General features: G+C 41.8%; 3 protein-coding genes across 5 annotated transcripts in view; all 3 read left to right on the forward strand.

Annotated features, from left to right (window-relative positions):
• The window catches only part of myom3 (myomesin 3), a 75,165-nt gene extending 69,507 nt beyond the window's left edge, over positions 1-5,658 (forward strand). The window contains exons 31-37 of one of the 3 annotated variants that reach the window (XM_055903502.1): positions 1,237-1,275; positions 2,240-2,345; positions 3,336-3,499; positions 3,788-3,824; positions 4,048-4,070; positions 4,187-4,242; positions 4,573-5,658. In XM_055903502.1, coding sequence (XP_055759477.1) covers positions 1,237-1,275; positions 2,240-2,345; positions 3,336-3,499; positions 3,788-3,824; positions 4,048-4,070; positions 4,187-4,242; positions 4,573-4,839 — 692 coding nt within the window. In that variant the 3' untranslated portion in view covers positions 4,840-5,658. Of the gene's footprint in view, positions 1-1,236; positions 1,276-2,239; positions 2,346-3,335; positions 3,500-3,787; positions 3,901-4,047; positions 4,071-4,186; positions 4,243-4,572 lie in introns of those variants that run through there. The other 2 variants (XR_008756706.1, XM_055903503.1) reach the window with 2 other exon arrangements.
• A 688-nt stretch (positions 5,659-6,346) lies between these two features.
• LOC129837380 (fatty acid-binding protein 10-A, liver basic) lies at positions 6,347-7,721 on the forward strand. The gene is made up of 4 exons (XM_055903504.1): positions 6,347-6,544; positions 6,842-7,014; positions 7,314-7,403; positions 7,607-7,721. The coding sequence occupies exons 1-4, from the start codon at positions 6,478-6,480 to the stop codon at positions 7,655-7,657; spliced, it is 381 nt and encodes a 126-aa protein (XP_055759479.1). The 5' UTR covers positions 6,347-6,477; the 3' UTR covers positions 7,658-7,721.
• Positions 7,722-18,613: 10,892 nt separating this feature from the next.
• On the forward strand, positions 18,614-22,846 carry LOC129838140 (serine/arginine-rich splicing factor 10-like). The gene is made up of 6 exons (XM_055904883.1): positions 18,614-18,816; positions 20,088-20,192; positions 21,124-21,227; positions 21,509-21,698; positions 21,830-21,880; positions 22,058-22,846. The coding sequence occupies exons 1-6, from the start codon at positions 18,752-18,754 to the stop codon at positions 22,284-22,286; spliced, it is 744 nt and encodes a 247-aa protein (XP_055760858.1). The 5' UTR covers positions 18,614-18,751; the 3' UTR covers positions 22,287-22,846.
• Positions 22,847-27,294: the final 4,448 nt, after the last annotated feature.

Raw genomic sequence — 27,294 nt, forward strand, 5'->3', positions numbered from 1 at the left:
ATATTTGTAAAGCAAACAGTTTTGCTTCGTAGATCCTAACGAATATGATGACTTGGACTGGGGGGGACCTGATCCTAGATCAGCACTCGTACTCTGAGAAGCTTTGTGTCACGATCGTCTTCTTGTGAGAGATTGGACCAAGGCGCAGCGTGTGCAAAATACATCTTCTTTATTTTAAGAAGAGAGAAAAACAAACAAGAAACGAACAACTAATCACAAACTAACAAAATAACAAAACTGACGACCGTGAAGCTAATAATACAGATAGTACTGCCACAAACACTACACATAGACAATTACCCACAAACAGCTAAAGCCCATGGCTGCCTTAAATATGGCTCCCAATCAGAGACAACAATAACCAGCTGTCTCTGATTGAGAACCAATTCAGGCAACCATAGACTTTCCTAGACACCTACACTGAACACTAACCCATCTACTCTACTTAACCCCCTACACATTACAACCACCATAGACAATACAAAAAACACATACCTTCCCCATGTCACACCCTGACCTAACTAAAATAATAAATGAAACAAAGACAACTAAGGCCAGGGCGTGACACTTTGTGAATACGGGCCCCGGTCTAGCCGAAATATCAGTGAAATGTTACAGTAGGTTGTCTCTTAAGTTACATTGTTATGAGGCCATTTCAAAGTGCATTATGTCTCATGATTATTCTGAAAATGCAGAAACTGAGACTGCACATAACGTAATATTATCCTCCATGTATTATGCATGAGGTTAATGAACATTATAAACTGGGTGGTTTGAGCCCTGAATGCTGATTGGCTGAAAGCCGTAGAATATCAGACCATTAATCACGGGTATGACAAACTACTTCTTACTGTTCTAATTACGTTGGTAACCAGTTTATAATAGCAATAGGGCACCTCGGGTGATTGTGGTATATGGCCAATATACTACTGCTAATGGCTGTATCCAGGCGTTCATAGAATGTACTATATGGACTTTGGTCAGCCAGATGGGAGACACTTTTGTTGACTCTTGTTGGCCCCGGCAGGAACACTGTAGACCAATCACAGCGCTTAGGGACCCAGCCCAGAGGTCAGAGGTGAACCAGAGGCCAATAGGGGAACACTCACGCGTTGTACCATGCATAAGAACAACCCTTAGCTGTGGTATATTTGCCATGTACCACACCTCCACAGACCTTATCACTTAAATAGAGCCCAATGTCTGGAGACATAATTATTCTGTCTTTATTTACAGAGTATGACAAGCTCCTCCAACTCCTGAGCAAACAGTGTGGTAAGTTCAGCATGGATTTCCTAATACTATTACGCCAACATTTCAGTACCAAAACAGGAGTGACTTCTCAAGCATTCTATGAACAATTTTTGGATGGGAACAACAAAGTCATTAAATGATGAAGAATAAGACCCCTTTTTCTCAATTTTCACCTAAAATGACATACCCAAATCTAACTGCCTGTAGCTCAGGCCCTGAAGCAACGATATGCATTTTCTTGGTACCATCTGAAAGGAAACACTTTAAAGTTTGTGTAAATGTGAAAGGAATGTAGGAGAATATAACACATTAGATCTGGTTAAAGATAATACAAAGAAAAAAACAACCGTTATTTTGTATTTTTTTGTACCATCTTTGAAATGCAAGAGAAAGGCCATAATGTATTATTCCAGCCCAGGTGCAATTTAGATATTGGCCACTAGATGGCAGCAGTGTATGTCCAAAGTTTTAGTCTGATCCAATGAACTATTGCATTTCTGTTCAGAATTTTGTGGCAAGACTGCCCAAATGTGCCTAATTTGTTAATTTATTTATTAATAACTTTTCTTGTTCAAAACTGTGCACTCTCCTCAAACAATAGCATGGTATTCTTTCACTGTAATAGCTACTATAAATTGGACAGTGCAGTTAGATTAACAAGAATTTAAGCTTTCTGACAATATCTGATATGTCTATGTCCTGGGAAACGTTCTTGTCACTTACAACCTCATGTTAATCGCATTAGCCTACGTTAGCTCAACCGTCCCGCAGGGGACCCACCAATCTTGAAGAAGTTTTTAACTTCTTAAGTAACAACGACAAAACCCACATCCTGACTACAGGTTAGAATCAAAATACAAAATGTATTGGACCTAGACTAAAGTTTAGACAGCCTGCACTGTCAACTGTCAATATCCCAACAATGACATTCTGTCACAGAGTATCATCTCTCTGAGTTTGACTTTTTCCTCTCTCTGTGGCACAGCGCTGTCTGCAGGCCCAGTGAGGATTCAATGCACTGCTATGGGCTTCAAGCTCTACTGCTCTCTCAAGTACTATATCAGCTACATGAAGACCAGCTGGCACTTCAAGTGAGTTCCCTTGCCTGGCCTGGCCTCTGTACTCTGTCCTGCCACACGGGCTGTGCTCCAGGCCTACTGTTTCCACTTTGTCTACATTATACAGTCAGCCTATGCTATACAGAGTAGGGTGAAGCTGCCCCTAGGCGCTGAGCTTGGGTCAGTTTAGCATTTTCCCCACTAATTGTTAAGGTTGGGATTGGGGGAGGGGAAGTTGATCCTAAATCTGTATCTAAGGGAAACATCACACCAGAGTATGGTACAGGGAACAGGGACTGGGCTTTTAGCGCCACCTGCTGGCAGCTTTTATGGTTCGCACCAACCACTAACCCTGGTTCTACAGAGTTACGGAGCAGGCAGGCTTTTGTTCTAATCCAGCATTAACACACCTGATTCAACTAATAGACTAATCATTAAGACTTTTGATTAGTTGAATCAGCTGTGTTGGTGCCTGTCTGGAGCAAGAGCCTGCACATCCTGTACCTCTCCATTACGAGAGCTGGTGACAACCCAACATGGAAAAAACACATGAATTTCACGTGAACACAGGTGGAGTGTTCCAAAAACACATTTTCATGTGATCACATGTGATCTTATGTGAAGTTAATGTGACAACATGTAACTCAACATGTGATAACATGAAACTACACATGTGAAATTGTGATTTTTCACGTGATTGTTCTGTAAGGGCACTGCTGTAGCAACATGGTTTGTTGTCTGATTTAAACTCAGAGTTGCTTTAGCGTTTGTTTTTCTTCACATCGCCCCACAGCTTCCTTAGTGAGACAGTCTGAGCCTTTAATCCCAAATCCATCTCATCTCACCAGTTTGAAAAAGACCAAACGTAAAGGCTTTTTACGAACAAACTTAGAACTGAACAAGTAAAGCCCTCAGACATAAATAGTCATGGCCATGTGTGGAAGTATCTTTTGTTGGACTTTAGAAAAACAATATTCTATTCTATTGAATTGTATTATCATATTCTATTTCATTGTGTACCAGGGAGAGTAGGATTGACCAGTTGGAGAGGTGTAAGCCTGGCAGCAGTATGCAGAAGCTGTGGGTCGAGGTCTTTGCGCCCACGGAGAACGATAAGGGGAAGTACACTCTGGAGATGTTTGACGGTCAAGAAAAGCACACACGCTCACTGGACCTATCTGGACAAGGTGAGTCTGACCAGTCTGATTCACTCAAGAAGCAGTATTGTCTCAAAGCAGTTAAGAGAAATAGGTTTCATACAGGGATTTTACTGTTTCAGATTCATGTCAATGTCTTCACAGTTAGAATGTAAACAGTCAGAATTTGACTATTGTTACTCAATTATAATTAAATGTGTCTGCAATCTTGATCTACATTCATATCTTCCAAGACAGGCAGTTAATGAATATTACATTCTTCCTACATACAATTCAGTGATCTATATTTAATAATCTCTCTCTTTCTCTCTTTAAAAGCCTTTGCTGATGCTCTGTTGGAACACCAGAGGTTGAAGTAAGTGCAGTACCATATTTGATGGTGCGCGCCCAGCATGGCTTGCAGTGGTAAACACTAACACAAACAATTGCAGGTACTATTTTCTATCACTATTCTCACATTGGACAAACAGAAAACTGTTCTACATTCAATATTGATGAGTTGACATATAGTATGGTAATGGATATGAAACCATTTGCAAATGTATTTACGAGTTTTACCCTTGCTCTTTGCTACAAAGGCAAGTGGCGGTTGCTGAGAAAAGTGAGTAGCCTACTCTTTCATTGTTTCTTAATACTTGTATTTTCTGTACACTGGAATGATTGAATGAGCTTTCTATGGATGATTCAAGGGGGTAAATGTCCTTCTCGTTGCTTTAGATCGGGCCAGGGTGACCAAGGGCCTACCAGATGTGGTGGCTATCATGGAGAATAAAGTAGGCTAACTACTAAATAATACTGTTCTATTACGTGGTTACCATGTTCACTAGTACTTCATTATCCTTTTACGTACGATTTTTGTGATTGTACTGTTAGACCAACGAGTAGAAGTGCTGATCTAGGATCAGTTTAGCCTTTTAGATCATAATGAATACAATTAAATGGACAGGGGGGACTGATCATAGAGCAGCATCTTCTCCAATACGTTTTTCTTTTTAAATAACCTTACCTGCTCAAGTCAACAGTGATAAGTGATATTTGGTCATTGTTCATATTTACATGGACTGTTGTGAATCATGTCATCTTTATTTCCCTCTCCTCCTCAGTCTCTATGTCTGACCTGCTTCACTGATGGTGACCCTGCCCCAGAGATGTTCTGGCTGAGGAACGACAAAGGCATCGTCTCGGGGGGCCAGTTCAACATCGCCAACGAGAATAAGTGCAGCACTCTGACTGTAAACAACGTGACTAGCGAGGACACGGGCAACTACAGCATCTTTGTGCGCAACCAGTACGGCAGTCAGACGGTCAACGTGACCGTGAGCGTGTACAAGCACGGCGAGAAGCCCCCGCCTGATGCAGTGGAGATGTAAGGAAGGAAGGAAGGAGTGTTGGTTTTGTTGCACTAAGAGAGGATTCCAACTGGGCACAGACGTCAATTCAATGTCTTTTCCACGCTGGTTCCACATGATATGGAAACAGCGTTGATTCGACCAGTGTGTGCCCAGTGGGTTGTGTTTGTGTGGTGGTTGAGCCAGTTAGTTTTCATGGGGTTAAATTAGAGTTAATGAGGAGTGAAATACAAGAAGCAGTTAACTTGTGGCATTTGGATGTAGCAATGACTAAGAAGTTACATGTGCAAGAGGGAATGCAGTCAATTTGAGGTCCAGTCAAACTGCAACAACCTGTATTCTTGTGTCATTATACTACCAATAAATATCCCAAGAGTGTCAGCAACAATTTTATGATGTCGCCCCTTTCTTTCTGGAGCAATTTAATTTAGGACCTGTGAGCAGGGACTAGAAAGCTCTGAAGTAGGATTCATTGGCCAAGGCGAGCACGTTAAATGTTCATTTCATGTCTTGACAGCAGCAGACTTGATCCGAATTCCAATTATCTCCCCTGTTGTACTTCACTAGATATGTCATGTTAGTCATGCACATGGAGCAGATTACATAGGTGCACGACACGTCAAGCGTGTTTTTCTATGTCAACCTAATTTATGCTTTGACCTCCGTGTAATGAGGCAGTAATCTCACTCACTCAGTCTGCACCTGCAGCTTAAGTAGGTCTATTAGCTTGTTAGCTCTCCACATACAGTATTTGTCATATCATGTGTCTCTGCAATCGCTTGTGTGCTGCTAATAAAGTCATTTGATCTTGGTGGCTTGACACGGTTTCATTCACCTCAACATGCTTCTGATGTCGTTATTGTTTGAGATGTCTGCCAGAGGGATTCGTCATTCAATGATTATTAGAAACATCTCATAAAAGTGTGGGAAACCATTATGCATGCAAAGAGTAGCTACAACATGTCTTCTGAACTGATAGAAGAGCGTTTGTCCAAGGTGTCATTCACCCATCGCCTGGTTAAACAGTCGGGTTGTTTTTAGGAAGATTCCACAGGACATCAGACCTGGGTTCGAATACTATTCAAACAGTTTCAGAGTTTGCTTTAGCCTGCCCGGAGAGCCATATGGTCTGGTTTTAGCGGTTCCATTGTACTAGGCACGCTCGATAAAGCCCAGCTAAAGTATTCAAAATGATTTCATGTAGCAATTTAACCCAGGTCGGCATTTAGGACAGTATTGAAAGAAGTGATCCCCCGAAACAAACTTGAGATCTGCGTGTCAGAAGTTTCAGAATCTATTGGGATGAGTAAAACCCATGCATATGTCAATTTATGGCTATATTTTATGGCTATACGATAGCACAGCTCAGACGTAACATACTCTTCCCCATCCCAAGACAACTGGAAGTTGGGGTCATGCCAGACAGAGATGTAAGTGAACTCTGGGTTGTTCAAACAATGGGGGACATTACTTCAGAGGCTGTGTTACTGATTAGACACAGAGGCACAGAGCGGAGCCCCTTCTACCTGCTGATATAAGTAGCTGTGGGGGACACAGTGCCGTCTCTACATTTGTGTTGAGCTTCGCACAGCTGTCTCAGGCTCTTATTGCCCATTTTGGTGAAGGAGGAGAAACCGGACCGGTACAGACACAGACGACATGGCCTTCAGTGGAACGTGGCAGGTGTATGCTCAGGAGAACTACGAGGAGTTCCTCAGGGCCATCTGTGAGTTTCCTAAAGATTCATTACATCGCACGTATAGGGTTGTTTAGGGATGAATTTGAAATGTATTTGCTTGATTCCTCGTGTCCTCTTTCTCAAAACTCATTGGAGGCTAGAAGATTAATGGTACCTCCCCTCTGACCTTCTCATCTAATGAGTTTTGAAAAGGAGAGAGGATGTAAGGAATCAAGGAAATAGAAGAGATTCAACTATAGATTCCCAACTATGACCCAAAATGAAAAGGTAGGGTTTGCCTCCATGGGTCCAAGCTAATGAGTCATCCTCCTGCCCATCCATCAGCACTCCCAGAAGATGTTATCAAGCTGGCCAAAGACATCAAGCCCGTGACTGAGATCCAGCAGAACGGCAATGACTTCGTCATCACCTCCAAAACTCCTGGCAAGTCCATCACCAACTCCTTCACCATCGGCAAAGAGGCCGACATCACCACCATGGATGGCAAGAAGCTCAAGGTAAGCAATCCCAATTTACCTGACTGTGGTGAATCTATACATATGAAAGCATTGATTGATTCACTGACATATTGTTAAATCGACAGGTTTCATCTTTGAACTGAAGTCCAGTAATGCTTGGTAGTTTAAAGTTCTGTCTTATGGATGTTCTGTCTTATGAGGGAGGGGGGTCAAGACGATCGTCTTGTATCTGCAGTTGGTGTACGTCTTGTTCAGTCTTCCAAGTTTCTTAGCTCATCTGTCCTCACTCGTTATTGCTACACATGACTGATCACCTCTCTCTTCTCTGGCCCCTACAGTGCATTGTCAGACTGGAGGGAGGGAAGCTGATGTGCAACACAGATAAATTCACACACATCCAGGAGCTCAAAGGAGGAGAGATGGTTGAGGTAATTTGACCTAATGTTGGTAACACTGAAAAATAACACACTACACGTCTGTCAGTACAGTGTGTCAAATATAAGCATATACAGTTGTGACATATGGGGCACAGGTCAAACAAGCTGGCTATTTCTACCTTGTGTGGTTTTATTTGTATAATAGTGACCTGACCACAGTAACTAAACACTTTTCACTACCTCCCACATTTCAGACGCTGACAGTGGGCTCTACGTCACTCATCAGGAGGAGCAAAAAGTTGTGAACCTGGAATGGTAGCAGGCAGGGGGCAGTCCTTGGTTATTTAAATAAACTTGCTTGACGTAAAACGTGTGGTTTATTATGTGTGCTGTGAATCATCTAATAAACAGTGAACACTGATTGGATAATAGAAACTACCGGTCAAAAGTCTTAGAACACCTACTCATTCAAGGGTTTTTCTTTATTTTCACTATTTTCTACATTGTAGAATAATAGTGAAGACATCAAAACTATGAAATAACACATATAGAATCATGTAGTAACCAAAAAAGTGTTAAACAAATACAAATATATTTTATTTTGAGATTCTTCAAATAGCCACCCTTTGCGATATTACTGCACGGTTGGAACTAGAAGCACAAGCATTTCGCTACATTCGCATTAACATCTGCTAACCATGTGTATGGTTGTATTTTATTTTATTTGCCTTGATGACAGCTTTGCACACTCTTGGCATTCTCTCAACCAGCTTCAACTGGATTGCTTTTCCAACAGTCTTGAAGGAGTTCCCGCATTTGCTGAGCACTTGTTGGCTGCTTTTCCTTCACTCTGCAGTCCAACTCATCCCAAATCATCCCAATTTGGTTGAGGTCTGGGGATTGTGGAGGCCAGGTCATCTGATTCAGCACTTCATCTCTCTCTTTCTTGGTAAAATAGCCCTTACACAGTTTTCAACATTGTCCTGTTGAAAACCAAATGATTGTTCCACTAAGCACAAACCAGATGGGATGGTTTACCGCTGCAGAATGCTGTGGTAGCCATGCTGGTTTAGTGTGCCTTTGAATTGTAAATAAATCCCAGACAGTGTCACTAGCAAACACCCCCAAACCATAACACCTCTTCCTCCATGCTTTCCGGTGGGAAATACCCATGCTGAGATCATCCGTACACCCACACCGCATCCCACAAAGACACACTGGTTGGAACCAAAAATCTCCAATATGGACACCAGACCAAAGGACACATTTCGAGCGGTCTAATGTCTATTGCTGGTGTTTCTTGGCCCAAGCAAGTCTCTTCTTCTTATTGGTGTCCTTTAGTAGTGGTTTCTTTGCAGCAATTCAACCATGAAGGCCTGGTTCACGCAGTCTCCTCTGAACAGTTGATGTTGAGATGTGTCTGTTACTTGAACTCTGTGAAGAATTTATTTGGGCTGCAATTTCAGAGGCTGATAACTCTAATGAGCTTATCCTCTGCAGCAGAGGTAACTCTGGGTCTTCCATTCCTGTGGCGGTACACATGAGAGCAAGTTTCATCATCGCGCTTGATGGATTTTGATACTGCACTTAAAGAAACTTAAAGAAAATGTTCCGTATTAACTGACCTTCATGTCTTAAAGTAATGATGGACTGTTGTTTCTCTTTGCTTATTTGAGCTGTTCTTGCCATAATATGGATTTGGTCTTTTACCAAATTAGGGCTATCTTCTGTATACCCCCCTACCTTGTTACAACACAAATGATTGGCTCAAATGCTTTAAGGAAAAAAATTCCACAAATTAACTTTTAAGAAGGCACACCTGTTAATAGATATGCTTTCCCGGTGACGACCTCATGAAGCTGGTTGAGAGAATGCCAAGAGTGTGCAAAGCTGTCATCAAGGCAAACGGTGGCTATTTGAAGAATATCAAATATATTTTGATTTGATTAACACTTTTTTGGTTACTACAAGATTCCATAGGTGTTTTTTCATAGTTTTCATGTCTTCACTAATATTCTACAATGTAGAAAATAGTAAAAAATAAAAAGCCTTGAATGAGTAGTTGTTCTAAAACTTTTGACCGGTAGTGTAGATTTCACATATGATTCAAAATACACAGTCTATAATTTCACAGTGCCCTTTCAAGTCGGGTACATAAACTCATTTCACATTGTGAAACAAACCACTGAATCGCTAGTACATAATTTACATTGAAGATGTACAAAAACCTGTATCCTGATTCAAATGAATGTATGTACAGGCGCTAACCTACGGATTTCACATTACTGGGAATACTAATATGCATCTGTTGGTCACAGACCTTTAAAAAAAAGGTAGGGGCATGGATCAGAAAACTAGTCAGTATCTGGTGTGACCACCATTTTCCATAAATGTTGTCACACTCCTTTTCAATGGCTGTGCGAAGTTGGTGGATATTGCCGGAAAGTGGAACACACTGTAATACATGTCAATCCAGAAAATGCTCAAAAGGTGACATGTCTGGTGAGTATGCAGGGCATGCTCAGCTTCCAGGAATTGTGTACAGATCTTTGCGACATGAGGCCGTGGATTATCATGCTGAAACATGAGGTGATGGCAGCGGATGAATGGCACGACAATGGGCCTCAGGATCTTGTCACGGTATCTCTGTGCATTCAAATTGTCATCAATAAAATTCCATTGTGTTCGTTGTCTGTAACTTATGCCTGCCAATACCATAACCTCAATGCCACCAATTTCACGCTCCTTCAAAACTTGAGAGAAATAAGCTTTTTGTGTGTATGGAACATTTCTGGGATATTTTATTTCAGCTCATGAAACATGGGACCAACACTTTACATGTTGCATTTATATTTTTGTCCACTATACGGATTTTTTTGTTTGTTGCTGAAACCTTCCTCAGCGTACATGGCCATTACTAAATACACAGGTGGCCACAGGTGTTCAGACTGATGGGCAATATTGGCCAATAAAATCAAAGCAGGGGATTCTCAACTGAGTATGACTTCAGGACAAGCTGATCTTTCCATTGAGCTGCTCCAGTGGACTTGCTCAGGGAAGTACGCCGGATGGCCCCACTGGGCACAGATGTCAATTCAACGTCTATTCCACATCGGTTCAACGTCATTTCATTGAAACGATGTGAAAACAATGTTGAAGGGGTCTGAATACTTCATGAATGCACTGTACCTAGTATCGGGCATAATTACACGTGGCCATTGACCAATTTTATAAAATGACTGCAAAATAGAGTTGGTGATTGAAATAATTAATAATGGGGTGTATTCATTACGTCTTTCAATGGAAACCGGTTACCGTTTTAAGAACCAAAAGGATGCAAACAGAGCAAACAGAACAAAATTGGGATGGACCTCCCTGAATTTGTCCAATACAAACTCTTGTTTTCGTTGCAAAACGTCTTCCGTTTGGAGTAAACAGTTTCTGTTGCAAATCTTTTTGCAACAGCAAAATGATTTGCAACAGAATCAACGTAAGGAATAAACCCCAGCTGTCAATGACGTTTGACGTCTTCCATTTTGTGCTTCTAATCTTCCCCCTTTTGCACATTAGTTTGACTAATCTACAACGGCTTATCATTTACTGTATGTGATTGTGAAGGAGAATGAATGGGCACAAGCCAAGGTAGAGAGACTGCTAGGGAACCACCTGCTTGAACAACCGAGCTTCCCCCCACTAAGGCTGTGTTTAGACAGGCAGCCCAATGCTGATATTTTTCCCACTAATTCAGGGGTGTCCAACTCATTCCATGGAAGGCCTAGTGTCTGCTGGTTTCCCCCCTTTAAATTAAGGCCTAGATAACCAGGTGAGGGAGTTCCTTACTAATAACTTACCTTAATTCATCAATCATCAAAGGGAGCGAAAAGGCCCTCCGTGGAATGAGTGACGTGCACTAATTGGTCTTTTGACCAATCACATCAGATCTTTTTCAAAGCTGATCTGATTGGTCAAGAGACCAATTAGTGAAAGAAAAGAAAGATCAGAATTGGGCTGCCTGTCTAAATGTAGCTTAAGGTGTGCTGAAGGACAACAACCACTAACAGGAGAATGCAAGAGGCCGGTAAGTAATGCAAGTAAACTGAGTTATTAGCTAAACATTCTCAGCCAGATTTTGGACTGATAAATGATATGTAGAATAAAAAGTGTAACCATTCAGGAGTACTCCATTTGCACAACACTGAAACCATGAAGGGCAACTAGTTCAACCGCGCTGGAACAGACATGATTTTCATCTTATGCAAAATCCCATATTATACAGTATATTATAGAATGAGCAGAGTTTTTTTTTTTTCTACCCAAAATCACAAATGCATGAAAAGTATTATTTTGTTCCCCACTTTAGAAACCATGCACTTTTTACAAGTTATTCCAGTAAAACAGACCTGATAAACAATGTTTAAAATAAATGTACAAACATTTAGGGTGCACACCCACTAACAGTATCATAACAATAAAAACTTTGCAAAAAAGGGGATGGAGTATCCACAATTAAATACTTGACAGAACATGTACATAACTAAAAGAAAAGCTGTATGCTGATTCAAATGAATGTGTGCACTCATTCAAGTCAAGATGACAGACAATGCTTACACATCTGAAATTATTAGAAGAGGCTCCTAAAGTCCAACTTTCACTAACCACCAACAAGGGAGTGAAATATCTAACACATTTTCAAAACCCATCAGACAGTTTTAATGGGATAGTTTGACACACATCAAAACCTCACATGCACTGGCCCAGCACATATAGGCTCGCTAGGCCTACACAAAACACTTCTTCAGTATCATGCCATTCACACATTTGTTTGTGCATGCCGCCACCTACCGTGCAGTAGTGGATCATGTTACAGATTGATACGAAAAATGCATATTGAACAGAAATGCACCACCAACCAACCCTACACATACAGTACCAGTCAAAAGTTTGAACACACCTACTCATTCAAGGGTTTTTCTTTATTTTTTACTATTTTCTACTTTGTAAAATAATAGTGAAGACATCAAACTATGAAATAACACATATGGAGTCATGTAGTAACCAAAAAAGGTGTTAAACAAATCAAAATATATTTTTGATTCTTCAAAGTAGCCACCCTTTGCCTTGACGATAGCTTTGCACACTTTTGGCACGCTTGACAGCTCACCCAGGTGGGAGAAACAAAATGATTAAGACAGGTATTCACCCGGCAGACTGTCAATCAAAATGCCCAAATTATCTTTCTTCTTCACCATCAAAATCACGATAGGCCTACAGCACATGTCAAAGTCATTCCCCGGTGGGGTCGGTGAGTGTCCTCAGGTTTTCGCTCCTCCCTTGTATTTGAACGATGAATTAAGGTCACTAATTAGTAAGAAACTCCCCTCGCCTGGTTGTGTAGGTCTTAATTGAAAGAGAACCAAAAACGATCAGACCCTCCGTGGGATGAGTTTGAGACCCCTGGCATAAAGGTTCATTCTAAAAAGGTGCATATTTGGGCAACAACCATGTGCAAAGATGGAGTCAGATTGGAAGCCTAATAAACAACCAGTTCATGTGTTCTTCTTCTTATTCTTATTTGAGTATAAGGGTGGTTGGTATTCAATATGTTGCATTACCACCCCCAACTGGACTATAATATTAACATATATAGTTTTTTTTTAGCTATTATACAAACTAATCACCCTTCCAACTAACCCTACACTCATTTTTTTTAAACTACCCCATTCCACTACTTTGACCCTATCTATGCCTGCACCATGCCAACTAACCCTACACTCATTTTTAAAAAACTACCCCATTCCACTACTTTGACCCTATCTATGCCTGCACCATGCCAACAGCCTGGGAGAACAGGACACCACCACTCAACACACCCTGGAACTCTAATGAAAGTCAAATCTCATATACCCAAATACTTCTCTGCCTCGTTCATGCATCGCCAAAGAAGGGTTTTTCTACTCTCTCCACCTATGGTAATCAAACAACGTGATTGGTCAATTGAACATTTAATCTACATATTGGTCAAGTTTTTGTAATTGATTGGCCGTGTTCCTCTGCCCAGACGCATGCCAGATCTTACAACGCCTGGATAGGTATTTTAAGTATCCGCTAACCACATATGTTATAGCAATCTGTCAGTCGATGACACAGTCGGTGACGTGGTACGCAACCATTGGTTGACGCATGAAACGTCTGAGCAGTAGAACGTGACCATTGACAACTCACATCATTTTTGTATTTGGTTCATACAGTTCGACAGAGGACTGTATCTGTGTGATTATGGCATATGTGACAGCATGAGCAGTCCCATTGAGGCTATCTCCATTTCAAAGGCTTCAATTTTCTTCTTCTTTTGTTTTGAAAAAAAGTGTAAACCTAATATTGCTTTACCGCCACCTGCAATGCCGGAGAACTGAACCAAATCTTGGGATTTATTTATTGCAGCCAATAGATGGCGACGATATAGTTTAAAGCCATTTACTAACCATGTGCATCCCAATTTGAAGAAGACAATGCTTTGATCACTGGCTGATCGCTCCCAACCCATAGGAATCCCAACCCAGTTGACTACTTTAAAATACCCGAAGCCCTCAAAGGCAATGTCCATGCTAAAATGTGTTATATACATCTAGAGTAATGTTTCTAACTCTTAATTGATTAGACTAGCACAAAGCGGCTATTTTGAAAGGTGTGTATATAAATGTTCTTTATCAGCCTTCTGTAATTTGTCTACCCTAAGTGATGTGTTCATAGCTGTGGTGAGGGTGCTGCAGCACCCCCTGATGAATCAAAATTATTATAATAATAATATGTACCAGTCAAAAGTTTGGACAACTACTCATTCAAGGGTTTTTCTTTATTTTGACTATTTTCTATATTGTAGAAGGATAGTGAAGACATCGAAACTATGAAAAAACACATATGGAATCGGGTAGTAACCAAAAATATATTTGGGATTCTTCAAAGTAGCCACCCTTTGACAGCTTTGCACATACTTGGCATTCTCTCAACCAGCTTCATAAGGTAGTCACCTGAAATGCTTTTCCAACAGTCTTGAAGGAGTTCCCACATATGTTGAGCACTACCTTCAAACCCAGTGTCTCTTTGCTTGACGTCATGTGAAAATCTAAAGAAATCAGCCAAGACCTCAGGAAAAAAAATTGTAGACCTCCACAAGTCTGGTTCATCCTTGGGAGCAATTTCCAAATGCCTGGAGGTACCACGTTCATCTGTACAAACAATAGTACGCAAGTATAAACACCATGGGACCACGCAGCCGTCATACCGCTCAGGAAGGAGACGCATTCTGTCTCCTAGAGATTAATGTACTGTGGTGCGAAAAGTGCAAATCAATCTCAGAACAACAGCAAAGGACCTTGTGAAGATGCTGGAGGAAACAGGTACAAAAGCATCTACAGTGGGGCAAAAAAGTATTTAGTCAGCCACCAATTGTGCAAGTTCTCCCACTTAAAAAGATGGGAGAGGCCTGTAATTTTCATCATAGGTACACTTCAACAATGACAGACAAAATGAGGAAAAAAATCCAGAAAATCACATTGTAGGATTTTTTATGAATTTATATGCAAATTATGGTGGAAAATAAGTATTTGGTCAATAACAAAAGATTATCTCAATACTTTGTTATATACCCTTTGTTGGCAATGACAGAGGTCAAACGTTTTCTGTAAGTCTTCACAAGGTTCACACACTGTTGCTGGTATTTTGCCCCACTGTATATCCACAGTAAAACATCTATATCGACATAACCTGAAAGGCCGCTCAGCAATGAAGAAGCCACTGCTCCAAAACCGCCATAAAAAAGCCAGACTACGGTTTGCAACTACACATGGGGACAAAGATCTTACTTTTTGGAGAAATATCCTCTGGTCTGATGAAACAAAAATAGAAGTGTTTGGCCATAATGCCCATCATTGTGTTTGGAGGAAAAAGGGGGAGGCTTGCAAGCTGAAGAACACCATCCCAACCGTGAGGCACAGGGATGGCAGCATCATGTTGTGGGGGTGCTTTGCTGCAGGAGGGACTGGTGCACTTCACAAAACAGGTGGCATCATGAGGAAGGAAAAGTATGTGGATATATGGAAGCAACATCTCAAGACATCAGTCAGGAAGTTAAAGCTTGTTCACAAATGGGTCTTCCAAATGGACAATGACCCCAAGCATACTTCCAAAGTTGTGGCAAAATGGCTTAAGGACAAAAAAGTCAAGGTATTGGAGTGGCCATCACAAAGCCCTGACCTCAATCCCATAGCAAATTTGAGGGCAGAACTGAAAAAGCGTGTGCGAGCAAGAAGGCCTACAAACCTGACTCACTTACACCAGCTCTGTCAACTTATTGTGGGAAGCTTGTGGAAGGCTACCCAAAACCCAAGTTAAAGAATTTAAAGGCAATGCTACCAAATACTAATTGAGTGTATGTAAACTTCTGACCCACTGGGAATGTGATGAAAGAAATAAAAGCTGAAATAAACCATTCTCTCTACTATTATTCTGACATTTCACTTTCTTAAAATAAAGTGGTGATCCTAACTGACCTAAGACAGGGAATTTTTACTAGGATTAAATGTGAGGAATTGTGAAACTGAGTTTAAATGTATTTGGCTAAGACATATGTAAACTTCTGACTTCAACTGTAGGTCCTGGATGGCAGGAAACTTGGCCCCCGTGATGTACTGGGCCGTATGCACTACCCTCTGTAGTGCATTGCGGTTGGAGGCCGAGCAGTTTCCATACTAGGCAGTGATGCAACCAGTCAGGATGCTCTCGATGGTGCAGCTGTAAACCTTTTTGAGGATCTGAGGACCCATGCCAAAACTTTTCAGTCTTCTGAGGGGGAATAGGCTTTGTCGTGCCCTCTTCACAAATGTCTTGGTGTGCTTAGACCATGTTAGTTTGTTGGTGACGTGGACACCAAGGAACTTGAAGATCTCAACCTGCTTCAATTACAGCCCCGTCGATGAGAATGGGGGCATGCTCGGTCCTCCTCTTCCTGTAGTCCACAATCATCTAATTTGTCTTGATCACGTTGAGGGAGAGGTTGTTGTCCTGGCACGACTGCCCGCCTTCCGAAACTGTGGACAACGAATCCCATCATTAGGGAGGAGACATAAGTCTCTCCTTATTATATCCATATCTCTACTGTAACCCTTATTCATGACTCCAATTCCATTGGACCTCCCCTTTAACCTTGTGAGGCAAATGACCCCACGCTTCCCAAATGCTCTGTCTAAACGCAAATATGTCTCGCATGCGATACAGTTTTGGAAACACTTGGAACATATTTTTCATACAATGCATTCAGAAGTATTCAGACCCCTTGACTTTTCAATTTTGTTACGTTACAGCCTTCGTGTTTAGCAAATGGTAGGCTTACCACATACAGTACCTATTTTTCAACATTTGGAAAATAATCCTTTTCAATGTCCTGGAGAAAGAACCAGTTATGTTCAACACATTGCAATACATCAGGGTGTATATATCAAGCACACTGGTAAAACACTGGTGTTGCAGTAATGAACATTTACCAACAGATGGCATCAACGTGCCATTGTACACCCATAACAAAGGCTGGTCCATTTTTAGCCCAGTGGGCCTGCCTATCAAATGTAGGTCTTCAGCCTGTCGACATTGCATTATTTGGCTAAAAATAGGTAGTGTCATACGAGTCATCCTGATCTTGCAAGCTTACATTCTGTTTCACTACACGGATATCAGCATAACGAAACAGAATGGTTCGTACGAGGCTAAATAAAATGGGCTGGTGGCTTTGAAAAAAAAGTCTAAGGTCGATTTCCAGTCCCAGTCTGCCACTGCTGCATACCTCTCCAGATTACTGGAGACCAGGGGCCAACTCTAGTTAGCACAGGCACAAAGACAACACCTCACCTATTTCTACATTTTCTCTTAATCTGATTTTAAACCTAACCCTCAAAATCATCTTTTTGTTTTCATACATGTTTACGATATAGCCAATTTCAACTTGTTTGGGCTGTGTTATCTAGTGGAAACCTGTCACCTTTGTGCCAAAAATATCCATATTTTTTCCAGTAATTGTCTTCAAAGCTGATTCGTTCCATCACTCACAGCCGAAGATATGAACACTTAATATTCACCCAATGTCTGCCATGCTTCTGGATGACGTTGTTGACGCTCACGCTTGTTCCAGTGTGCACTAAGGTGTTATTGACTCTGTAAAGCAGATTGCAGCTACCCCGAAACGGAGTATGCGAATGTAGGTAGGTTACGTTGAAAACAACGGTCGGCCACGTTGGACGCTGTCTCCAGTTCATATATACCTCAGTGCTCGAAACAATTCCACACAACTCTCCCAAACCAGGCCTACCCCAAACATGCAAAACTCTAAATATGACAATTTTTTTCCTGGGTGTTTTTTTAGATGGTCTAAATAATTTCAGCAGTGACCTTACCTCTCGAACCCAAGGGTGCCCAAGTTGACTTCCAGCCAGTGCCTGTCTTGGGTTCTCAGTTGATAGTATGGAGGACAGCTGGATACATGTGAACTATCGACACTGTTTTAACATTTATAAGCATTATTAATTATCCCTAGTGATACGGTTTTGGAAACCTCTGGAACTTAACTTTCATATACAGTGTATTTGAAAGTATTCAGACCCCTTGACTTTTTCTACATTTTGTTACGTTACAGCCTTATTCTAAAATGTATTTAAATCATTCCCCCGTCAATCTACACACAATACCCCATAATGACAAAGCAAAAACAGGTTGAGTGGTCAGAACGGCTGGGATCAACTCCTCGGCCACAGAGTCCAGTGTGTGCTCCTAGCGAAATTGTCCATTCATAAATTCGGAGAATCTGACAATAGTCTGAATTTACAAATGCCCAGAGCGCACTCTGAGCACCTCTGGCACTCCAGGTTGAATTTACGAACACACCCTATGTGAGGTTTTGTGTTTATTTTATTGAACCTTTTTAACTAGGCAAGTCAGTTTATCAACAAACTCTTATTTACAATGACGACCAAACCCGGGCGACGCTGGGCCAAGTGTCGCCTTCCTATGGGACTCCCAATCACGGCGGGATGTGATGCAGCCTGGATTCGAACCAGGGACTGCAGTGACGCCTCTTGCACTGAGATGCAGTGCCCACTCGCCCTAATCTTGCCTAATTAGCGGGCCGGCCGTGGTTACTCATCATTTAACATCTAAACACTCCTTGCCCAAAATGCCAGATGGCCACCCCTGGTGGGCAGGGCTAAAAGAATGGTATTTGAGCCTGCGCGCTGGCCTCCGTTTGCCGATAGATGAGACCACCTCGCTGCTTTTTGCTACAGCTAGAACAAGTCCTATAATTTACTGATATTAAGTTAGATTATAAATTTCAACCGTAATAACAATATTTTACAATGGCTAGGTACATGAGACCCCCTAACCCATCACTCTTCATTAGAAACATCTCCGACGAATCCAGGTAGCTATGATCGAATCATTCGTGCGTGCGAGGTACAGCTACGTTAGCTAGGTGGCTAAACTGTTGTTTACTGATTTTAGCTAGCTAGCATTTACAATGAAAACGTGTAGATAAGTGTTGTCAGTTGCTAGTTGCCTTTAAGTTTGTCTATAGTGAGAAACATTAACTAGTTTAGTTATCCAACTAACGTTATCTGAAAAAGTTAGCTTATAGCTTTGATACAAAGCTTAGCAAGCTAACGTTAGCATGTCTGCTAGGCTGCACATGAGTTTGCACCAAATATAGTGGTTTGCACAAAAACAGGAGAGTTGTTTGAACCAACTGTGAATTACCTAATTTAGCTGGCCATCCATCTACCTGCCAGGTTGCCAGCAGTGGTGGAAAAATTACCCAGTTGTCATAGTAAAAGTAAATATACCTTAATAGAAAACGACTCAAGTCACCCAGTAAAATCCTAACGTTACTTGAGAAAGAGTAAAAAAAATATTTGGTTTTAAATATACTTAAGTATCAAAAGTAAATGTCATTTCATAAATGGTAAGCAGTAAAAGTATAAATCATTTAAAATTCTTTATATTAAGAAAACCAGACGGCACGATTTAATAAAAAATAATAAAAAAAATACGGATAAGGGGGCACACAAACTCAGGCATAATTTACAAATCATTTGTGTTTCGTGGGTCTGTCAGATCAGATGCAGTAGGGATGACCAGGGATTTTCTCTTTGGGTCCGCGAATTAGACCATTTTCCTGTCCTGCTAAGCATTCAAAAACTAACGAGTACTTTTGGGTGTCAGGGAAAATGTATGGATTAAAAAATACATTTTCAAGAATGTAGTGAAGTAGAAGTCGTATAAATATCAAAGTACAGATACCCCAAAAAACTACTTAAGTACTTTACATCACTGGTGTACTGTCTGTTTCTGCTCTTTTGCCAACTCCATATCATGGAACTGGCTGAACCAGTACCTGGGCTTAACTTGCATGCATGCCAAACATGACAATGAGTGACAGGAGTTGGCATGATGGCATAAACAGACTGGCTACCATCTACCTGGCTTGTTGTGCATTAAATACCTCTTGTCCAATGTCACATTTTATACCCCCATTTCTATGGTAAGTATTAAGCCAATTGAGTTGAATCTGAAGGTTCTCTTATTGGCCACAGTTGCAGGTTTGCACTTTGAATCACACTGGTTTAATATTTGCCTAAAAGGGTTGTACTTTACTGGCCATTACATTAAATGTCCTGTCATTTCATAACACTTTAGGCCAGAGGAACTGCGCCGTGAATTTGGTCGTTATGGGCCTATTGTAGATGTCTACATTCCACTTGACTTCTCTACACGGCGACCAAGAGGATTTGCTTACATTCAATATCCTTTATACTCACGTAATGTATTAATGAACATGTCTTTCATTCGGTGCATTATTATTATTCACACGTGGGGTCATATCGACAATGTCACACGTCTTGAGTTTGCCTACTGTTTTGAAGTAATTATTGTATATTTGTCATAAAAATAAGGCTATACTGGTTTAATGGGAGGGGAACATTAACATTCAAACATAGTAAAATGTCTACAGACATTAATCAACATCTCTCCTAACTAAAATTGCTTCTGTTACCCTAGAAATGTTAAAGACGTACAGTTCTGGAGAAACCCCAACAAAGAATGTAAAGACTGGTGTAGAGTAGTTTCAAGCCAAAGGGACCATAATGATTTCAGGCGACACGAAATAGTGGGAAAAGAACACCGAGCAAAGTTAAAGCATGAAGATACAAGGAGGAGAAAAGAGGGCATTAAGGCTTCCATTTGTCTGCCAAAGAGAGGAAAATAAAAGGATGTATTGGGCGAAGACAAGCCGGAAATCTCAAGTTCTTCTGCCAAGCAGTTAGAGCGTTAAGGTCAAGCTGACGCTCAAAGGTCAAGCATGTTAAAGGTAACGAGCTTAATGTTTTGTATCCTACCAAATAGAACCCTTGCTCTTCACCTTCAAATATTTTGCTCTGTGTTCTCTCTGTACAAAAGGGCAAGAAAATCATATCATCTGTATAACTTTAATTGTATACAAGTTTAATGAAATAAGATTTCAATGTTGCATTTGTATAGCCTTTGTTCTCATTACCTCCCTGCAATTTGAACAGAAGTTTCAGCTATATGTTTTTAATCTTTTAGGTTACTATTGTCCCATGTTGGCACACAATTGAAGCTTCCAGCCTCTTTACTTAATTAAAATACATGTCTCCCCATTCCCACACCCCCTCCACAAGTAAAAGTAAAAAGCCTTAACAGTCTGTAGCACATTCGAGGACGTGCGAGATGCAGAGGATGCCCTCCACAACCTGGACCACAAGTGGGTGTGTGGTCGACAGATCGAGATCCAGTTTGCACAGGGTGACCGAAAAAGTAAGAATAGGTTTTATTTAGGTACCCTGTATGAGTGCACTATTTACTACCTACCAATCAATTCAACTTGAAGAATTTAAGTTTCACTGTCGGAACAGTTTACCCAAGAATCTAAGTAGGAAAGTCTAACTAGGCCTACATCACTTTTAGCGATAATATCTTGACTCGAGTCTCTCAGACTAGAGAAATCATTGCCGACCTGCATGCAAAATTATTTTTAAAACCCTTCTTGCTCAACTCCTTGTGTCCCCGTATTTAATTTGAATGACTTGTCCCTCCAGCCCCCAACCAGATGAAGACTAAGGAGAGCTCTCCTCGCAGAGGGTCCCGCAGCAGCTCCTTCTCCCGCTACGACGACTACGAACGCGGCGATGGCCGACGCAGACGCTCTCGCAGTCGCAGCTACGAAAGGCGCCGGTCGCGCAGCCCTTCCTGCGACCGCCGTCCTCGGAGGTCAGAGAGCCCTAGAGAGTGAGTTCCCCTGTGACACTGAAACTAAACCAATGTTTCACTTGTCAAGTAATCCTCCCAAGGGGCTTTCATTGCAGTCCGAAATGCCTTTGTATACAGAATGGTTCTTACTTTCACTTTTCTCTTTACAGCTCTCGATCAAATGGCAGGCACAGGCGAAGCAGAAGCCATGAAAATGACAGGTAGACCAATATATACGACTCCTTATTCTGACTTACCTAACACGGCACAGTGCAATAAGATTGCATTTATACTGCATAGGCCTATGTGTTTTCAAAACACCATTTGTCAAGTCAGTGTGTTCATTTGTGTGTTGACTGATTGTTCTGTTCATATCCCATCTTCCTTTTTTCTACCAGGTACAGGGGCCCTCCACGTGAACACCACAGGATGCACCACGCACCCCCGCCTCGTGACCGCTCCGCCTCCCGCTCCCCCTCTCATCCCAGATCCAGGCCCAAAGACACAAAGTCCCAGTCCAAATCCCCCAGCCCCGTCAAGGACTTCCACACCTCTACTGGCTCCCAGAAACAGGCCTGTCGACGCTCCTACTCGAGATCTGTGTCCCGATCTCGCTCCAGATCCTAGGACCCCACCACCCTCAAACCCTGTTAGTCTGTAGCTAAAGATGTTTTTGAATATGGTATCTAGTGAGTGGTTATTACACACCCCACCTCGGTTCATTAGTTGAGTTATCATGATATCTCTGGGCTGATACCAGTCAACAGAGCTGGTTGTCCCTACAGATGGATAGTAATTTTTTGTTAGTTCAGTTTCATTCACCTCTGGAGAAAATTGGTTGTTTTTAATTTACCTTCATATTGGTTTAATTCTATTATTTGAGAACCCAATGGAATTAAGTTTAGCGCATAAGAATTGGTCAACTATGAAATGTCAAGGTACTGCTTGTTTTGAGCTAACGGGTATTAACCTCTGGCTACAGAAGAAGTTGAGTGCAAAAACCCATTTATAAGAAAATAAGTTATGCATCTGGAGTTTGCAGTGATATCTAGCCATCAAGTTTACTGCTATTATTTTTGTACATTCGATGTAACTAAAGTCTGCATTTTTTTTAAATCAGTTTTTATTTTGTTTGTTCAAATCTTGCAGCAGTGTTTTCTCTGTGGATTAAACATGTTATGTTTTAACTTTTCTTAATCACTTGGCTTGTAAAAAGATATCGCTCCCTTGAAAGTACGGGCGAGACACCAGACAGTTTGTTAGGTACACTTATCTATTACCGGGTCAGCCACCCCTAGCCAGAACCACCAAACCTTACAGTTGGCAATTAGCATCTCCTGGCATCTGACAAATCCAGATTTGTCCGTCGGACTGCCAAATGGTGAAACGTGATTCATCACTCCAGAGAACGTTACACCATTTCAGCAGACACTTGGCATTGCGCATGGTGATCTTAGGCTTGTGTGTGGCTGCTCGGCCATGGAAACCCATTTCATGAAGCTCCCAACAAACGGTTGTTGTGCTGACGTTGCTTCCAGAGATTTTGGAACATAGGACAGATGTGCTTCAGCACCTCTAGATGTTTCCACTTCACAATAACATCACTTACAGGTGACCGGGTCAGCTCTAGCAGGGCAGAAATTTGATAAACTGACATGTTGGAAGGGTGGAATCCTTTGACGGTGCAACGTTGAAAGTCACAGAGCTCTGCAGTAAGGATATTCTACTGCTAGTGTTTGTCTATGGATGTGTGCTCAATTTTATACACCTGTCAGCAACGGGTGTGGCTGAAATAAACAAATCCACTAATTTGAAGGGTTATCCACATACTTTTCTATATATAGTGTATTTACTAAGAATGTTACTAGTGATGGGCACCATTATGGAAAATCTAAGTTGCGTTTTTCTAATTGCTATCGTTATCGGTTTGTATGAAATACATTGCAATTTGCAACTGAGTGAACGTTAACTTTTCTGTTCACTTCCATGGCTCTGAAGTCCAGACAACTGCTTGTGGATTGCCTTTTGGGCCAGGTGTGAATGTTCTAGCATAAACCTGCCCAACCAGCTTGAATACAATGGGAACTCACATCCACCCTGTTAAATTGTTATCATTTAGGTCGAGGCCAGACTGATCTGTGGAGAACGAACACCAAATTAGAATGGATAAATGTTGGTCAATGCGTGCGGGTTTAATTTACAGATGAGCTATGTACAGGTGCAGAGATCTGTGAGCTGCTCTGACAGCTGGTGCTTAACGCCAGTGAAGGAGGTAAGAGTCTCCAGCTTTAGTGATTTTTGCAGTTCGTTCCAGTCATTGGCAGCAGAGAACTGGAAGGAGAGGCGGCCAAAGGAAGAATTGGCTTTGGGGTTGACCAGAGAGATATACCTGCTGGAGTGCGTGCTGCTATGGTGACCAGTGAGCTGAGATAAGGTGGGGCTTTACCTAGCAGAGACTTGTAGATGACCTGGAGCCAGTGAGTTTGGCGACGAGTATGAAGCGAGGGCCAGCCAATGAGAGCGTACAGGTCGCAGTGGTGGGTAGTCTATGGTGACAAAACGGATGGCACTGTGATAGACTGCATCCAATTTGTTGAGTAGAGTATTGGAGGCTATTTTGTAAATGACATCGCCAAAGTCGAGGATCGGTAGGATGGTCAGTTTTACGAGGGTATGTTTGGCAGCATGATTGAAGGATGCTTTGTTGTGAAATAGGAAGCCAATTCTAGATGTAATTTTGGATTGGAGATGTTTAATATGAGTCTGGAAGGAGAGTTTACAGTCTAACCAGACACCTAGGTATTTGTAGTGGTCCACATATTCTAAGTCAGAACCATCCAGAGTAGTGATGCTGGACGGGCGGGCAGGTGCAGGCAGCGATCGGTTGAAGAGCATGCATTTAGTTTTACTAGCATTTAAGAGCAGGTGGAGGTCACGGAAGGAGAGTTGAAGCTCATTTGGAGGTTAACACAGTGTCCAAAGAAGGGCCAGAAGTATACAGAATGGTGTCGTCTGTGTAGAGGTGGATCAAAGAATCACCAGCAGCAAGAGTGACACTATTGATGTATACAGAGAAGAGAGTATATAACTCATATCGAAGTAAATTTGGAGTCACGTGATGATCCATGAGTGGTCCATATCATTAGGCAACAGATGAAATAAATGAACTTCAGCTTGATGCTGCTTTCCAATAAATATGGAGGATCTTATTCTGGTGACAAGATGATCGGTACTTGACTGCCGTTTGACAAGTAAAAATATTCTCACTCTCAACCATAAACTCATTATGTAGACTAGACGACGCACAAACCATGCCAAGCCCAGTGTTGGCACATTTGCTATTGAACAAAACAGTTGACAAAACTATCAGTTGAGTTGAAAATGCACTGGAAACCCATTGAACTTCAGATTTGTATTCGGTGCATATTTTTTTTAAATGAAACTCTGACTTTAGCATCACATCTGGAGGAAACCTGGCACCATCCCTACGGTGAAGCATGGTGGTGGCAGCATCATGCTGTGGGGATGTTTTTCAGCGGCAGGGACTGGGAGACTTGTCAGGATCGAGGGAAAGATCAATGGAGCAAAGTACAGGGAGATCCTTGATGAAAACCTGCTCCAGAGTGCTCAAGACCTCGGACAGGGGCGAAGGTTCACCTCCTAACAGGACAACGACCCTAAGCACGCAGCCAAGACAACGCAGTAGTGGCTTGGGGACAAGTCTCTGAAAGTTCTTGAGTGGCCCAGCCAGAGCCCGGACTTGAACCCAATCTAACATCTCTGGAGATCTGAAAATAGCTGTGCAGCGACGCTCCCCATCCAACCTGACAGAGCTTGAGAGGATCTGCAGAGAATGTGAGAAACTCCCCAAATACAGGTGTGCCAAGCTTGTAGCATTATACTCAAAAAGATTCGAGGCTGTAATCTCTGCCAAAGGTGCTTTAACAAAGTACTGACAATTAGCAAAAATGTCTAAAAAACTGTTCTTGTTTTCTCATTATGTGGCATTGTGTGTAGATTGAGGGAAAAACAATTTAATATATTTTAGAATAAGGTTGTAACGTAACAAAATATGGACAAAGTCAAGGGGTCTGAATAGATTCCAAATGCACTGTATGCATATTATGGACAGTATGTGGATAGAATATGTAATAATTCTGAAGAAAACGTAGGATAGAATATTATGTGCAGCAATAGTTGAATAGGACGGCGCCGGAGAACAAGGCTGACGTTTTACCTATTCCTAACCAATTGCGTGCATTTGTTATTTTATTTGCATTGTTTAACTTATTTTTTAAACTTATTTTGTACATAATGTAGCTGCTACCGTCTCTTATGACCGAAAATAACTTCTGGGCATCCGAACTGCGATTACTCACCAGGGACTGACAGAATCCTTTTTTTCATTAACGAGTCCGACAAGCCCGACGTGAATGATGTACTGCTTAACCAGGAACAGGCCCAAATCCTCGTCATTTAAGTGAAGAGAAGGAAGAGAAAAAGGGTCCAGAGGGCGGGCTGCCTTCTGAGAATTCATAGACAATCGAATAAACCCCCACTTCCTTCCATTCTGCTAGCAAATGTGCAATCTTTGGAAAATAAAATCCATTACCTACGCGGAAGATTAAACTACCAACGGGACATTCAAAACTGTAATATCTTATACTTCACGGAGTCGAGGCTGAACGACGACATTATCAACATACAGCTGGCTGGTTATACGCTGTATCGGCAGGACAGAACAGCGGCGTCTGGTAAGACAAGGGGCGGCGGACTATGTATTTTAGTAATTAACAGCTGGTACACTATCTAAGGAAGTCTCGAGGTTTTGCTCGCCTGTTGTAGAGTATCTCATGATAAGCTGTAGACCACACTGTCTACCTAGAGTTATCTGTATTTTTTGTATTCCACCAGAAGCAAACAGCTCACCCAGAGGCGGCACTCCTAGTAGCCGGGGAATTTAATGCAGGGAAACTTAAATCCGTCTTACCAAATTTCTATCAGCATGTTAAATGTGCAACCAGAGGCAAAAAATCTCTGGACCACCTTTACTCCACACACAGAGACGCATACAAAGCTCTCCCTCCATTTGGCAAATCTGACAATAATTCTATCCTCCTGATTCCTGCTTACAAACAAAAAATTAAAGCAGGAAGCACCAGTGACTCGATCAATAAAACATTGGTCAGACGAAGCAGATGCTAAGCTACAGGACTGTTTTGCTAGCACAGATTGGAATGTGTTCCGGGATTCCTCCGATGGCACTGAGGAGTACACCACATCAGTCATTGGCTTCATCAATAAGTGCATTGATTACGTCGTCCCCACAGTGACCGTACGTACATACCCCAACCAGAAGCCATGGATTACAGGCAACATCCGCACTGAGCTAAAGGCTAGAGCTGCCGCTTTCAAGGAACAGGACTCTAACCCCGAAGCTTATAAGAAATCCCGCTATGCCCTCCGAACCATCAAACAGGCACCAGCTCTGACAGGCACCAGCTCTACTACACCAGCTCTGACGTTAGATGAATGTGGCAGGGCTTGTAAACCATTACAGACTACAAAGGGAAGCATAGCCGAGAGCTGCCCAGTGACACAAGCCTACCAGATGAGCTAAACTACTTTTATGCTT

The sequence above is a fragment of the Salvelinus fontinalis genome, chromosome 38, assembly GCF_029448725.1.
Source record: "Salvelinus fontinalis isolate EN_2023a chromosome 38, ASM2944872v1, whole genome shotgun sequence".
Lineage (NCBI taxonomy): Eukaryota > Metazoa > Chordata > Actinopteri > Salmoniformes > Salmonidae > Salvelinus > Salvelinus fontinalis.

Coding starts and splice junctions, on each gene's coding strand:
- LOC129837380 (XM_055903504.1), top strand. CDS start 6,478: ATGGCCTTCAGTGGAACGTGGCAGGTGTATGCTCAGGAGAACTACGAG. Junction 6,545..6,841: donor GGAGTTCCTCAGGGCCATCT/GTGAGTTTCCTA, acceptor CCCATCCATCAG/CACTCCCAGAAGATGTTATC. Junction 7,015..7,313: donor TGGATGGCAAGAAGCTCAAG/GTAAGCAATCCC, acceptor TGGCCCCTACAG/TGCATTGTCAGACTGGAGGG.
- LOC129838140 (XM_055904883.1), top strand. CDS start 18,752: ATGGCTAGGTACATGAGACCCCCTAACCCATCACTCTTCATTAGAAAC. Junction 18,817..20,087: donor AACATCTCCGACGAATCCAG/GTAGCTATGATC, acceptor ATAACACTTTAG/GCCAGAGGAACTGCGCCGTG. Junction 20,193..21,123: donor AGAGGATTTGCTTACATTCA/ATATCCTTTATA, acceptor AGTCTGTAGCAC/ATTCGAGGACGTGCGAGATG.